This window comes from Chelonoidis abingdonii, chromosome 7 (genome assembly GCF_003597395.2).
Source record: "Chelonoidis abingdonii isolate Lonesome George chromosome 7, CheloAbing_2.0, whole genome shotgun sequence".
NCBI lineage: Eukaryota > Metazoa > Chordata > Testudines > Testudinidae > Chelonoidis > Chelonoidis abingdonii.
In genome coordinates, this window is record NC_133775.1 from 79138 (window position 1) to 94923 (window position 15786).

Genomic DNA, 15786 nt, shown 5'->3' on the forward strand with positions numbered 1-15786 from the left:
CCAGACACAATGAGTGACAGATTTCAAGTCCCTCCCTCAAAACACAACACTGAAGATACGAGAACCAAATGAGATCTGTCCACACTATTTAATGAGTTCACATATGCAGGCCCAAGGCTTAAGAAGCAGAAGAAAAAACTTGAGGAAAACTAACAGTACAAAAGGATTAGTGACTGTACATGCACTTCCACTGCAACCACTTGCATCAAATGGCACCATCCAGCTTGTCTACAGCAGTTAGAACTGCCTGAAGGAACAACTGCAATTCATACATACACAGAAACTAAACCAAAACCACTGGGAAACAGGGTCTATCCCACTCAATCCTCATCAGGTTCGACTCTTCATTTTCTGCCTCATCTTTTTGCCCGGTCTCTTCTGTAAAAAGAGAACAAATTTAGATTTCTGATTTTGAAAGCGAAGTGGACGGGGGCTGCAGACAGGGGAGTTTGAAAGGGAGTTTGACAGAGGGAGGCTTATGATGGTTAGGAAGACCCGCAACACCTGTGCCAGCACTGCTTCTATCTCCTCCACCTGCGCCTGTAGCCAGACAGAGCACCAGAGCATGGATGCTTCTACCCAGATCCTGCTGTGTTTTGCAGAGACTGTGATTTGCAATTCTTACTTACTGAGATCCAGGCTGGGGAGGGTAGGGATGCGGAGGGACAGGGACGGGGACGACACCATCCAATGTGAAACGTGCCTGCTGGTGAAATCTCTCAGGCAGCAGGTGGGGAAGCTACAGGAGGAGTGACTAGGTTGAGGAGCATCCAAATCCACAAGCAATTCCTGGACAGTGTCTGAGGTAGCTGTCCCAGTACACAGGACTGCTGACACACCATTGGTGGAGGAGGAGATGGCTCCGGGTGGACACAGGCAGCTGGTTACTTCTGGCAGCAGGCAGTGCACCACCCCTGCCCCAAACCGTCCCGCCGTGGTAATAGGTAACTGTTATGCTCTTCTTGATACAGGAGAGAAGGAATCACCCCCTACAGTAGAGAAAACGCCTCGTACCCCTAAGGCTGGGAGGTCTGCTGCCATCACTGCGAATAGGAAACCAGTGTAGTGGTGGTCAGAGACTCTCTTCTGAGGGGGATGGAGGCGCCCATCTGTCACCCTGACATTTCATCTCGGGAGGTATGCTGCCTGCCTGGGGCCCGTATCCGAGATGTTACAGAGGCATTGTCGAGGATTATCCAGCCCTCTACTACCCCATGCTCATCCACGTGGGCACAAATGATACTGCAAGGTGTGACACTGAGTGGATCAAGAGTGACTACAGGGCTCTGGGAGTATGGTGAAGGAGTTTGGAGAGCAGACGTTCTCTTCTATTCTTCCTGTCAAAAGGTAGGGGCCTGGGCAGAGATAGGTGCATTGTGGTGGTGAATGCCTGGCTGCAAAGATGTCGTCGCCAGGAGGGCTTTGGCTTCTTCGACCATGGGATGCTATTCCAGGAAGGACTGCGAGACAGAGATGGCGTTCACCTTTCAAGGAGGGGAAAGACCCTATTTAGGCACAGACTGGCTAACCTAGTGAGGAGGGCTTTAAACTAGGTTCGACAGGGACAGGTGAGGAAAGACCACAGGTAACTGGAGAACATGGAGACCTGGGAGATGGGTCGGAAATAGGAGGGAGCGTGAACTATAATGGCAGAGAGAAAGGAGGGTTAGGGCAAAACAGAGGCAAGATCAAATCAGTATCTTAGATGCCTACATACAAATGCGAGAAGTATGGTTAATAAGCAGGAAGAACTGGAAGTGCCAATAAATAAAATACAACTGACATTGTTGGCATCACCGACTTGGTGGGATAGTACACACGAGTGGAATGTGAGAGTGTGGATGGGTACATCTTGCTCAGGAAGGATAGATGGGAAAAAGGGAGGAAGTGTTCCCTTCTATATTAAGAATGTACACACTTGGAGTGAGGTGAAGATGGACATAGGAGGCAGAAGTGTTGAGAATCTCTGGGTTAGGCTAAAAGGGGTAAAAACAAGGGTGATGTCATGCTAGGAGTCTACTACAGGCCACCTAACCAGGTGGAAGAGGTGGATGAGGCTTTTTTTTAAACAAATAAAAAAAAATCACCCAAAGCCCAAGATTTGGTGGTGATGATGGGGGACTTCAGCTATCCAGATATATGTTGGGAAAACAACACCATGGGGCACAGGCCATCCAATAAGTTCTTGGACTGCATTGCAGACAACTTTTTATTTCAGAAGGTTGAAAAAGCTACTGGGGGGAAGCTGTTCTAGACTTGATTTTAACAAATAGAGGAACTCGTTGAGAATTTGGAAGTAGAAGGCAGCCTGGATGAAAGTGATCATGAAATCATAGAGTTCGCAATTCTAAGGAAGGGTAGAAGGGTGTACAGCAAAATAGAGACAGTGGATTTCAGGAAGGTGAATTTTGGTAAGCTCAGATTGCTGATAGGTAAGGTCCCATGGGAATCAAGACTGAGGGGAAAAACAACTGAGGAGAGTTGGCAGTTTTTCAAAGGGACACTATTAAGAGCCCAAAAGCAAGCTATTCGGCTAGGTAGGAAAGACAGAAAATGTGGCAAAAAGACTACCTTGGCTTAACCACAAGATCTTGCATGATCTAAAAAATAAAAAAGCTGTCATATAAAAATGGAAACTAGGACAGATTGCAAAGGATGAATATAGGCAAACAACACAGGAATGCAGAGGCAAGATTAGAAAGGCAAAGGCACAAAATGAGCTCAAACTAGCCACAGGAATAAAGGGAAACAAGACGACTTTTTATCAGTACATTAGAAGCAAGAGGAAGACCAAGGACAGGGTAGGCTCACTGCTCAGTGAGGAGGGAGAAACAGTAACAGGAAACTTGAAAATGGCAGAGATGCTTAATGACTTCTTTGTTTCGGTCTTCACCGAGAAGCCTGAAGGAATGCCTAACATAGTGAATGCTTATGGGAAGGGGGTAGGTTTGGAAGATGAAATTAAAAAAGGACAAGTTAAAAATCACTTAGAAAAGTTAGATGCCTGCAAGTTACCAGGGCCTGATGAAATGCATCCTAGAATACTCAAGGAGCTAATAGAGGAGGTATCTGAGCCTCTAGCTATTATCTTTGGAAAATCATGGGAGACAGGAGAGATTCCATAGGACTGGAAAAGGGCAAATATAGTGCCCATCTATAAAAAAGGAAATAAAAAACAACCCAGGAAACTACAGACCAGTTAGTTTAACTTCTGTGCCAGGGAAGATAATGGAGCAAGTAATTAAAGAAATCATCTGCAAACACTTGGAAGGTGGTAAGGTGATAGGGAATAGCCAGCATGGATTTGTAAAGAACAAATCGTGTCAAACCAATCTGATCGCTTTCTTTGATAGGATAACGAGTCTTGTGGATAAGGGAGAAGCGGTGGATGTGGTATACCTAGACTTTAGTAAGGCATTTGATACGGTCTCGCATGATATCCTTATCGATAAACTAGGCAAATACAATTTAGATGGGGCTACTATAAGGTGGGTGCATAACTGGCTGGATAACCGTACTCAGAGAGTAGTTATTAATGGCTCCCAATCCTGCTGGAAAGGTATAACAAGTGGGGTTCCGCAGGGGTCTGTTTTGGGACCGGCTCTGTTCAATATCTTCATCAACGACTTAGATGTTGGCATAGAAAGTACGCTTATTAAGTTTGCGGACGATACCAAACTGGGAGGGATTGCAACTGCTTTGGAGGACAGGGTCAAAATTCAAAATGATCTGGACAAATTGGAGAAATGGTCTGAGGTAAACCGGATGAAGTTCAATAAAGACAAATGCAAAGTGCTCCACTTAGGAAGGAACAATCAGTTTCACACATACAGAATGGGAAGAGACTGTCTAGGAAGGAGTATGGCAGAAAGAGATCTAGGGGTCATAGTGGACCACAAGCTAAATATGAGTCAACAGTGTGATGCTGTTGCAAAAAAAGCAAACGTGATTCTGGGATGCATTAACAGGTGTGTTGTAAACAAGACACGAGAAGTCATTCTTCCGCTCTACTCTGCGCTGGTTAGGCCTCAACTGGAGTATTGTGTCCAGTTCTGGGCACCACATTCAAGAAAGATATGGAGAAATAGGAGAGGGTCCAGATAAGAGCAACAAGAATGATTAAAGGTCTTGAGAACATGACCTATGAAAGAAGGCTGAAAGAACTGGGTTTGTTTAGTATGGAAAAGAGAAGGCTGAGAGGGGACATGATAGCAGTTTTCAGGTATCTAAAAGGGTGTCATAAGGAGGAGGGAGAAAACTTGTTCTTCTTAGCCTCTAAGGCTAGAACAAGAAGGAATGCGCTTAAACTGCTGCAAGGGCGGTTTAGATTGGCCATTAGGAAAAAGTTCTTAACTGTTAGGGTGGTTAAACACTGGAATGGATTGCCTAGGGAGGTTGTGGAATCTCCAGCTCTGAAGATATTTAAGAGTAGGTTAGATAAACGTCTATCAGGGATGGTCTAGACCAGAGGTAGGCAACCTACGGCATGAGATTTTCAGTGGCACTCACACTGCCCTAGTCCTGCCCACCAGTCTGGGGGTGTTTCCATTTTAATTTAATTTTAAATGAAGTTTCTTAAACATTTTAAAAATCGTATTTCTTTACATACAGTGTAGTTATATATTATAGACTTATAGAAAGAGGCCTTCTAAAAAGGTTAAAATGTATTACCAGCACACAAAACCTTAAATCAGAGTGAATAAATGAAGACTCGGTACATCACTTCTGAAAGGTTGCTGACCCCTGGTCTAGACAGTATTTGGTCCTGCCATGAGGGCAGGGAACTGGACTTGATGACCTCTCAAGGTCCGTTTCAGTCCTAGAATCTATGAAACCCACCCCCTGCTTCTGGCCTTATAACATGGGAAAGAAGGAGCCTTCTCAGAGCAATGATGCTCACCTTTCAATTTTTCTGATGCAGGGGTTCAGAACACTGGTAGAGATAAACATGGTATTTTCTCACTCACCTGGACACGATTCCCTTTGGCATGGAATTTGCTTTCCCCCATTCATATCAAACCAACCTGCCCAGCCTTGCCCACCACCTAATCAGTCTCGATCCACAAATACGCAGCCCATAGCCCCCTATACACCGAGCACATATGCCACTCCTAACACACATAGCTATTCCCTTTGTGGCCAGGGCTCGTCTCCCACTAATGCACAGGGTTGGTAGTGTGTAGGACACACTTCTCACTCACATTGAAACCTTTTTTCCCTGCTTTCCCAGGGCCCTTGTTGTGGGCCACACTAGCCCGGAAGCTGGATACATCATTGTGACTCTCCCGTGTGTTCCATTTTGAGCCTTTCTTCCTCCCACCAAAACCAAACTTCTGATTCTTGTAACGTCGCTTGGCGTTTGGTCTGAAACAGAAACAACCAGTCATCTCTGCTAGGTCCCCATTACCCTCCCTCAGTGAGCTCACTTGAAAGCACACATGCAATGTGGGAAGCTCCCATCCAGCTCCTCCGAGGTGATGGTCATGTCACTCTAGATTCCATCAGATTTATTTCCAGCTGTTGAAAGACCCATTTGTCTCCCTCTCTCATTGGAGAAGGGCAAAAATATGTAAGACATTCCAGACTCTGCCCCACCTTGTTTATAACCAGCTTTTCCTCTCTGCAAGTGTACGCTACCAGCAGCAACTCCTCCCTGAGGTGCATAAGACTGAATATTAGCATTAAGAGCTAGGAATTATCTGCTGCCATCTCGGGGATAGCTGGGGCCTGGTACTATCCTGAAAAATAGCTTTGTAGACTCAGATGGGGATGTACGGGCCACAGCTTCAATGCCTCTAACTCCTCCATCTCACCCTTTCTTTATTCGTTGACCACCATCTCCTTCCTTCTTCCCCTGATGTGGTGGTGGCTGTTCCCCATCCAGGAAATCTAGCTTGTCAGAGAGACCTGCAAGAGCAGAACATTTGTGGAGCTGCTACATTGAATCAGACAGAATTTCCAGTGTAGAGTTACAGCATTAGTTAATGGCAGTTTTATCCCCCACTAGACAATGCCTATTTAAGAGTCTTTATACTGCCGCTACTGCTGCCCTGTGCACCATCCATGTTCAGCAATGCCCTCTTCCAACTCACTCCTCTCCAGTTTTGGCTAATGAAACCTCACATGCTGCAGTGCTCTGTTATCTCACTGTCCTCCTCCCCCTCCCTCAGCACTCTCTTGTGATGAGACTGATGACTTCACCTTTCTGGTATTTCTTGATTGCATTCAGCACAGTTGCTTTTTCCTTTTGCCTCTTCTGCAGAACCTCTGTTTGTACCTGTAACAAGAGACAACATGGGTTTTGCTCCCTACTATATCCCAAACCAGGGGTCGCGAGCTATCAGTCTTCACCCCAAACCCTGCTTTGCCTCCAACATTTACAGTGGTGTTAAATACATAAACCAGTGTTTTTAATTTATAACGGGGTGTGTGTGTGTGTGTGGTCACACTCAGGGGCTTGCTATGTGAAAGAGGTCACCAGTACAAAACTTTGAGAACCACTGCCCCAAACCCTCCCAAAGGGCTCCACTTCCTTTATATTTTCCCCCTCCACACCTCCAAACAGGAGTGGTAAACTGGCCAAACAGCTTCATGTTCAAGGCCCTCCCTTGCAGTATCCCCAGACAACAGCTGGAAATGCTGTCCAAGAGGTTTCACTCTCTGGGTTCTCAAACAATAGCTGGGATCACCACCCACAGGTCCAGGGTCTTGCCACTGATGGATTCCCTTCTTGCCCGATAAGTTTCTCCACCCCCTCACCTTTTTGCCATATTTTCTCAGTGCACGAAGCTGTTTTGCTTTCTCAGACTTCTCCATTGCTGCCTGTTTGCTCTTAAGCTTGTGTCGAATCTTATTAGGAAATAAAACAAATATGCTTGTTATGCAAAGGAAGATGTGGCTATGCGAACCATGAGCTGGATAAGCCATATCAGTAGGGCCATTACTCAGGTATAAAACAAAACATGTTGTAAATCTTTACACTATGCACTAAATGTAGTCTATATTTATTAAATCCCCAAGGTCCTCCTAAGGCTGCTGCCTAGACCCAGTGCCAAATTCTCTATTGCATGCACTGACTTTTAGATACAGCTCTCTCTCTCTCTCTCTCTCTCTAATAGGGTCAGATAACTCAAGGCTGGGAATGCTCACTGCAGAAACTCCTGGCCTTCTGGTTTTCTTCAATCCAGATTTGGCCAGAAGATTAATGGCATGTACAGAGATCAAGTTCTTACTGAACAGAGTGAAACAAAGCTATCACTTTTGCCCAGTCCTTTTGGATTTATAGATGAGATTGAGCAGTTCCCCTAGAAGGGACCTGAATCTTGGATAATGTTGGTGAACTCACTGGCCACTCCACCACAGAATTAAATCTTTCCCCTTCTTCCTCACCCCCAAACAATTAAAAGCTTTTACTGGATTTTAAGTAAAAATGCAATTATATAATCAATCCAAGATTAGAGAGATTCTTACTGGAAAAGTTCTGCAGTATATGGAGATAACAATTGAAGCATAAGAATAAACCTCTGCTCTTCCAAAGAAAACCAATAACAGTAAGAAAAACTTGTTTTCATAGTGAAGTCCTTTACAACAAGCCAAAATTCCCTGGGGATAATGGTCAGGGCTTCAGGAAGATTCTGTCGGGCCATAAGAACATTGGGAAAAAGTCCTAGTTTTTATAATATTAAAAACAAATTCTGTAATATGAACCTAACAGTCAAACTCTGGATTAAAATATCTGATGTATCCAGTTCACTCCCGACTTCCAATTCCCTACTATAATCATTTATATTTCACTTTACAATTCCCCTGCGAGCAGACTATTTCAAAATTGTCCATTATCTGGTGTTTTTTGCACTCTCCTCTGAAGCATCTATCACAGGGCACTCTTGAAGACAGACGATCACTAGTCTGGATTCCATACGTGCTGACAGACTTCTCAAGTCTGACCGCGTTTCACTGATTGAACAATGATACATCTTAAAGTTTGTGCTTTATGTTGCCTAAAACCCACAGTGGGGAACCTGAAGAAAGAAAAGATGTCCAGTGCCATCCAGGTTTAATACCTTCTGCATCTGTTGGTCAGATTTGGCCATCTCTGCAAAGTAATCATCTGGCCTCCTTGTGGGGACTTTTTGGTGATGTAGCCAAGGCAGGGCTTTCAGCACCGCTGCTTGGGCCTGACGGTAACTAGGAAAACAATGGGACAGCAAGTTAAAGGTAACAGTAAGGTCTAAAGCACACTGGGCAGGGACATCAGGAACTCTGCTCATATTAGCTATTTGATGCAAAATAAATAAAATTTACGTGAAATCCCAAAACTAATGCAAAGAGCCCAGAAATTAAGGTGCCAACAACATTAACTGAGACGCATTGCTCATGTTGTATTTCTATTCCTGTTTTTCTGGTTAACATGCAGTTTACAATTTGTAAAATTGTACTGAAAAATGCAAACCATAAAATAGGCAGAATTGCAATGACACCAAGATGCTACAAGAACTTCCATTTTCACTTGAACTTTAGTAGTGTACTACAGGTGTTTTTTATTTAATTTATTTTTTGAAGAAATTATCTGTTTAATTAGGCATGGAAATCATTTACCACTTTGTAGCTGCTGCTGTTCCATTGGACACAGTTTTCTGCAGGACTGGTTTAACAGGGCAGCAATTTGTTTACATTGTGCAACTATCCTGGCAAATTTAATGTCAGTTTAGAATGTACAGAATACCACCACATACAAAAAAAAATTGCAGTGCCCATGATTTTCTCATGTCCTTGAAATTAAGACAGTCTGGAGGATTTCACTGTATTTGTTTCAAGGAGATAATATCCCACGTGAAAATAGAGATTACTTCAAGACCTCTGGTTAGGAGGTCACAGATATTAAAAAAAAAAAAAAAGATATCAATTTTAGGATTTTCTACTGCCAATCATTACTAAAGTATCTGAGTGCCTTCCACACAAAATACGGCTTGATATGGTTTAATATACTTCCCCGCCCCCTCCCCAAGTTTATATTTTGTAAGGAAGCAGGTCTCTAAAGAGAACTTAATATATCTGAATTTCATAAAAAAAAAAAAAAAAAATGTTCTTAACAAGAAAATTCAACACTTATTTCATACTTTAAATGTAAGCTTTTTTATCTAGCAGAGATTTAAATTATCTGAATATAAAGCACAGTTTAAGAGTCTATTTTAAGTAGCAACCAAGGTTTGTATTACTAAAATATTTTCTCATGATTGATAATTTTATAATCCAGGTCTGCCAAAAGAGGTAGAGCACAAAATCTCAGAATCCAAAACATGGAAGGATTTCAAGCTTCAAAATATCTTGATCTATTTTGGAATATATATTGAGGGTTTATAGCAGCATGACACACAAGTGTTGAGTTGTTACATATGTATATGCATTAGGGATTGAAAGTGATGTGACAGCGGCATGTGGATGGAAGGCATGACACTGAAGGCATGCAGTGCATGGTGAGATGTGATAGTGATGCAACACTAGAGTTGTGTATGTGGATAGACCATGTGTGTGGTATGATTCTGGGGCCCCACATGAGAATGTCGCCCCCTCTCACAAGCTCATCTCTCTCTGGAAGTCATCTTCAGGGTCGACGGTGGCTTTGTCAGGTGTGTGATATGAGGTTGGATTCATGACGTTTGGTGCCTGACCCGAGGTCACATCCAGCCTTTCCACCCAGGCTAGGTGCTGCTTGAATTCAGACAAACATTGCTTCAAGCCATCCTAGAAAAAGGAAGTACAGCTCTATTAACAGCAAGACACAAAACAAGTTTGTCTTCTGAAGGCTAGCAATTCTATATGTCCACATTAGGATGGGCTGCCCCTTTAAGGGAGTTGGGATCAACCCCACTCTTGACTTGTTAGCTGCCTCCCCGGATGATGGCCTTTGAAGCAGATAAGACTGTCTGCTGAACTCAGTTTAAGAGAGCAGCAAGATTCCTGTGGAGAGGTAGGGTCAAAGAGGACCAGAAAGGGGGCTCTCCATATCAGCTAGATGCAAAGGCTACCTGCAATGAGAGGCAGGTGCTGAAAAGCCTTCAGAAGCAGCTTAGGGGAATGCCAGACAGCATGAATTGAATTTTGGGGAAAAAACTGCAGAGTGGAGAAAGACTTGTTTTGACTTAACCTGACATTTAACTGTGATATTTTAATAAACCAGACCCCAAAAAGGGGTGTTTGACTCAAGAGTCTGGGTGTAGTTTGAGAACCCCAAGAAGGGGAAATGAGGCAGGGTTCAACACCAGATTAGGTCCATGACTTAAATGAGTGATTGTGTGATCTTATAATTTTGTTCCTTCCTTGCTTCCCACTCTTTCATGCAACAGCAACCTGATTTTAGATTGTGGAAAGTACTCAGTACACTCTTGGGCATGCAAAGACAACACTACTGTTAAAGAATCTAAAGTTAATATGAAAGCAAATGAGTGTGCTTCTACAAGTATATCTACACTGCAATTTGGAGGTGTGACTGAAGCAAGTACAGACATACCTGAGCTAGCTCTGATCTAGCCAGATTAAGCTAAATCAAGTAACAATAGCAGTGAAGCTGCAGCAGCACAGGCAGCAGAGGCTGCTCAAGTATGTACTCAGGGTCTGGGTGGGAAGAGCAAGTCCTTGAGCTTCACTGCTATTATTACTCAAGGTAGCTTTGATTTAGCTAGATTAAACCTTCCAATGGCAGTGTAGACATACACTATGCTAGTGTTGAGCTGTGCAGAGTGAGTGTTGGAAGCAGTGATCCAACACTGTCAGGCAGGCATACACACCAACCAGCCAGTGACTCTACTGACCTTTTGCAAGTGCATTTTGGAACAAATTGGGCGCAGCCCAATTATTAAGCTCGCCACAAGCTAAAAATCTTTCTCCAGCAAGGTATTTTATTCCCTAAACACATGTGCCTGCCACACACCAGTTCAGTGTCCCCACAAGACCGCTCCAGAAAGTGTTTTGGTACATCAAAAGTTGTTCTGGGAGAGTGAGTATGCACTAGGGAACTGAGTTATGTAGTAATGGCAATCAAACCATAGTTATGATGAACTCCTAATGGAAGTTCAGTTTCTGATTTTGGATACACCCACCTAAAGGGTCACAAAAAAGACATATCATGGCTTCAAAGTTGGTAGGTTAGCCTTGTGGCAAAGGTAAAACGTTCTACAAAATTTGAAGTGAACCAAACACTAAATTAAAACTCCAAAAGGTAAAGAAAAAAGTTACTTTACTGGACTCCCTCAGCTGGGATCTATCTACTTCTCAGGATCCTGGGGAGGACGCAACAATTGGTAGAACCCAGCAAATCTGCCAATATCCACTTTATATGCGCATCCATGGACCATGTTTGTGGATTGAAGATGGATGCGGATCCAAATTTTGTATCTGTGCAGGGCTCTAACAATTAGTCCATGATATGGGTTGACTCTCCAACCTTCTAAATGTTTAATCATAACTCAAACACCAAAACCTCAGTATGGCCAGCTGAGTCTTCAACAACTTGAGAACCTGATAGTTGCCACAGGCCATGAAATCATAAATGAAAAAATTCTGTAATCTACATGGAAGCTAAAGTCAATCAGTAATATTGACCGTGGTATCTCAACATCACAGCAGTGAGGAAAATGTTTAACTCACTTAAGGAATTCATAGTGTAAAAAGGAAATTGGTACGGCAGTACTAGTTCCATAAGAAACCCAGCCTTTACCACTGCAGTGTTCCCTACCAAAGATGTATGAGGTAACTAAATATATGCTCTAAGAATTTTTAATTCACTAACCTCTGTGATTCCTATAGGTAGCCACATGTACAAGCCCAACCTTCATAAGCAAACTCCTCCCATATAAGCACTTGCATGCACACACCAGAGTCAGCCTAGACAGACACAGTACTCACCACGTTGTTAAGAGCCTTCTTGTGCCCCTCAAGCACGACATTGAGCCCTGGCTTCAGGGCACCCCTGGAAAATGCTGTCTGGAGCTGCACAGAAGGATTTCGGTCAAGAATTGGTCTAGAAAGATGGATTATGTCCCTTGCCAGGGGCTGAACACTTGGGCCAAGACAGGGACTTATCACTCAAGCACATCCATAATCAAGAAAGCCAGCCTACTAAAGGAGAGGGGATAAAAGCAGAACATGTCAGGGGCTCACACACCATATTGATGGATAGAGTATAAGAACCCAGATAAAGAATATGAGCTGATTTCCCACAACAGGTCACAAGACAGAAGGGCTGATCTTTCTCTGCAGATACCCCTCCCACACACAATAGGCTGTGGTGAAACACTGCTAGTTTAATTGGGGAAGCTTAATGTTCTAACTGATGCCTCCACCGCAACCCCCTTTATTGTGCAGCATTAGGTGTTCTCATCCAAGGGAATCTGCACTCCTCCTTTTCCCTCCACACAGCATTGGGGAAATTTTGCTCAAGCCCTTTGGCATTAAGTTTACCTCTTTGTCAGTGATGACAGATTCTTCTGACTCGGACTCTGACAACGACTGATTTTCGTAGTCTGACATCTTTAACTTGGAGAAAAACAGATGAAGGTGATGTGTACTCTGTTCTATTCGGGTTCTCATACTATGTTCACCTCTGTATCTACAGAGCTACATAAGGATGGATGAGAGTCTGACTTGTTCCCAGCCTGGCCCAAAAGAGATGGTTGGTTGCAGAGTGGATGTTATGTTCCCTGTGCAGGAACATGTGCACACTCCTTCTCTGCATCTAGCATCACGTGCTTTGCTCCCTTGACCGGGAATTTCTGTCTCATGTTGCTAGTTCTGAAATGCTGAGATTGGAATTCCTTCTCCAATGGATTTTTGCTACAGCAGTCACAGATATCGTGTTCACAGCCCTGTTTTCAGATAAACAGTTTTCCAGAAATTCTCATTTTTTTATGCTGGGTCTCAACACAATTTTTTTTTCCTTTTGAAAATTTGAGTAATATTAATTCAACCAATTTTTCATTTGTATGAGGGTGAGAATACTATTCTGCTCTCTGTGTGTGTTTCATATAAAAAGCTATATAATAAAGACTTTTAATGCTGCACTTATTAAAGACTGAGATAAAATCATGTACGCAACCCTAATTTTTTTTTCCTTTTTACTTGTTGCTACAAATAATCCTTCAAGTTACTATAAATGAAATCTAGGGGAAATATTTCTCTATTTTCTCTACAGCAGAACCTCAGAGTTACAAACACCAGAGTTACGAACTGACCAGTTAACCCCACACACCTCATTTGGAACTGGAAGTACGCAATCAGGCAGCAGTAGAGAAGCAACCTCCTTCCCCTACAATGTGCCCCCCCACCCCGACACACACACAAATACAGTACTATCTTAAATGCAAACTACTAAAAAATTAAGGGAAGCAGCATTTTTTCTGCACAGTAAAGTTTCAAAGCTGTGTTAAGTCAATGTTCAGTTGTAAACTTTTGAAAGAACAACCAAAACGTTTTGTTCATAAGTTACAAACATTTCAGAGTTAAGAACAACCTTCATTCCAAGTGTTTATAACCCTGAGGTACTATTGTATTTACTCAGTACATTTGATAGTACTTTAAGCTAAGTCAGTTTCATTCTGCTCCCTGCACATTCTACTCCTGGGGGGATTCTGCATATATGCAGAAGCGCAGAATTAATCTGTCTCGCATAATTTTTTATATTTTCTTGCATAAAACACTTTTTACCTAATAAGTGCTGCACTCCTGCCTTTTGCTCACCAGAGGCCACTGTGGAACCAGAATAGCCTGCGGCATTCATGCCGCTGATCTAGCACCACAGTAGCCTCTGGTGGGCAAAAGGCAGAACTGCAGCATTTATTAGGCAAAATATACTGTGTGTGGGAAAATATAAAATTCTATGCTCAGTACGGCAGGGGCAGAGTTCATTACATCACCCTGCCTGCGGAGCCAGATTAGGAAAGAATGCTGGGCGGGGTGTGTGTCTGTGTCACAGACTGAGGTTCAGAATGGCTAGTGGGCGGGACGGACGGAAGCATGGGCTCAGGAGCTAGTGGGGTGACAGTGCTGAGCCTGTGGATGGGGGAGGGCGGCTGCAGAGATCCATGGGAATAGGGGGTGCAGGGACAGGGGCAGATGTGCCTGACTGAATGGGAGAGGCATGGGGTCAGCCAGGGTCTATAGGGGGCAGGCTTCCTAACACCATAACAATCCCCCCACCCCCCACAAAGAAAAACCTTTCACCTACACCCAACCCCCTCCAGGTTTACTCCCAGGTGCCTTTGCACTGCCTCTGACAGGTGCAGGAAATAGTTCCTTATTGTAATTTAAAAGAATTACATAAAGTTCTGTATTAATATGCCTAGTAAGGAATCTATTTGTCCAAAAAAAATAAAAAATTACCAGCATATTCTTTTTTCTAGTCTGTATTGTTACAAACTTGCTGACATATTTTGAAATAAATTACCAAAATAATTGTAACTGGCACAATTATATTGTGTTATTTTGACAAATAAAATATGCAGAATTTTCAACTATTAGGTGCAGAATTTTTAGGCACAGAATTCCTCCAAAAGGAACATTAAGTTCATGTTACTTGTTTGTATGAGTTGTTCAGTCCCTCTGAAGCTGGATGGACCTTTGGTCTGACCCAGTATGGCTGTTATGTTTTCCTTTCCTTTATGCTGCGTGGCAAATGTGAGTGTACAACCACAAAAGTTGGCAGGTGGACTCAAAGACATAGAGGGGTAACCTTTTTACACAACTTAACTAAAGTTAATTACAGCTCAGATTCACAGCACCTCTTTTCTAATCTCTTTCAATTATAGAAATTTTAGCCCCCAACCCTGGAAGCACTCATATGTAATTTAATATATGAGAAGTCAACTGAAATCAATGGTGTCAAGTATCAGAGGGGTAGCCTTGATAGTCTGGATCTGTAAAAAGCAACAGAGTCCTGTGGCACCTTATAGACTAACAGATGTACTGGAGCATAAACTTTCGCGGGTGAAATCAATGGGACTACTGAAGCGCACACAGATAGTCACGTTAAGTACTTACAGGATGGGGCCTTAAGCATAACAGCAAAGGTTTCCAAACAGAAGTGTGATTTTTAAGTAGTCGGTGTCCCGTTAATGCATAGTACAAACGTAGCTACACCAAGTGCTGGATTACGGAAACTCACGGAGCTGGTTTTGAACAACGGGTCCAGGGCGGGCGGGCACCGCGCAGGCTGGAAGCGGGGGAGGGGGAAAGGGAGCAAGGTCCGGTCGGTCTGTTGGCAGCACAGTGAACCCAGCAGAGGTGGGGAGTCTCGCCGTTTAAATGCTCCAGGGCGGCTCCCCCGACGCCAGGACTAACTCAGCACCGATATACACTCCACCAGGGCCCAAGAAGACGAGTCACAGCCCCGTGCCAGCAGCAGGCAGGGCGGGAACCCAGGAGCCCAGACCTGGCCGAGAAGGGGGCAGCACGGGCAGAGTCCCCCACTCTGCGCGGGAAGAGAGCCTGCGGGGCCCAGTGGGTAGTGGCCCTGGAGGCAGGTGCTAGATCCCGCTCTTACCTCAGCAGCCAGTTCCTTTTCCTGCCACGCGGACCTCAACACCAAAAATAGGCTGCCCGCGACTCGCGAGAAACTCACTTCCGGACTTCGCCGCCGAGGCCTACTCAGTTCCGCTTCCGGGTCAAACTCTCTCCTGTGGGACTCGGTCTCCATGGCAACAAGCTGAGAGACGCTTGAGGCGCAGAGGATCGTAGGGAGCGCTGCGGTGTGTGGGGAACGGGGGGGGGGCGCGAGTTGGGGAGGGTGACGGG

General features: G+C 44.0%; 2 protein-coding genes across 4 annotated transcripts in view; one reads left to right on the plus strand and one right to left on the minus strand.

The window, feature by feature from the left end:
- Nucleotides 1–73: 73 nt before the first annotated feature.
- Nucleotides 74–15723, minus strand: EBNA1BP2 (EBNA1 binding protein 2). Of its 2 annotated transcripts, none has more exons than XM_075067533.1 (10): nucleotides 15614–15723; nucleotides 12460–12534; nucleotides 11905–11988; nucleotides 9578–9744; nucleotides 8064–8187; nucleotides 6760–6849; nucleotides 6202–6277; nucleotides 5814–5907; nucleotides 5202–5364; nucleotides 74–378 (listed from the first exon to the last, which is right to left on the minus strand). In XM_075067533.1, exons 1-10 carry the CDS (start codon nucleotides 15686–15688, stop codon nucleotides 331–333), a joined length of 996 nt encoding a protein of 331 aa, XP_074923634.1. In that variant the 5' UTR covers nucleotides 15689–15723; the 3' UTR covers nucleotides 74–330. The 2 variants fall into 2 exon arrangements, with proteins under 2 accessions (XP_074923634.1, XP_032633578.1); XM_032777687.2 differs by having other exon boundaries at nucleotides 15536–15723.
- The window catches only part of CFAP57 (cilia and flagella associated protein 57), a 157040-nt gene continuing 156944 nt past the window's right edge, over nucleotides 15691–15786 (plus strand). For both annotated transcript variants that reach the window (XM_032777682.2, XM_032777685.2), the window contains exon 1: nucleotides 15691–15740. The gene's annotated coding sequence lies outside the window, so the exon portion shown is untranslated. The remainder of the gene's footprint in view (nucleotides 15741–15786) is intronic.

Excerpts from the sequence above, each read along its gene's own strand:
- EBNA1BP2 (XM_032777687.2), bottom strand. The coding sequence starts at position 15,688 with ATGGAGACCGAGTCCCACAGGAGAGAGTTTGACCCGGAAGCGGAACTG. Across the intron at positions 9,745-11,904 it reads AGAAGGCTCTTAACAACGTG|GATGGCTTGAAGCAATGTTT; the intron begins GTGAGTACTGTG and ends TCCTTTTTCTAG. Across the intron at positions 6,850-8,063 it reads CTGACCAACAGATGCAGAAG|ATTCGACACAAGCTTAAGAG; the intron begins GTATTAAACCTG and ends TTTCCTAATAAG.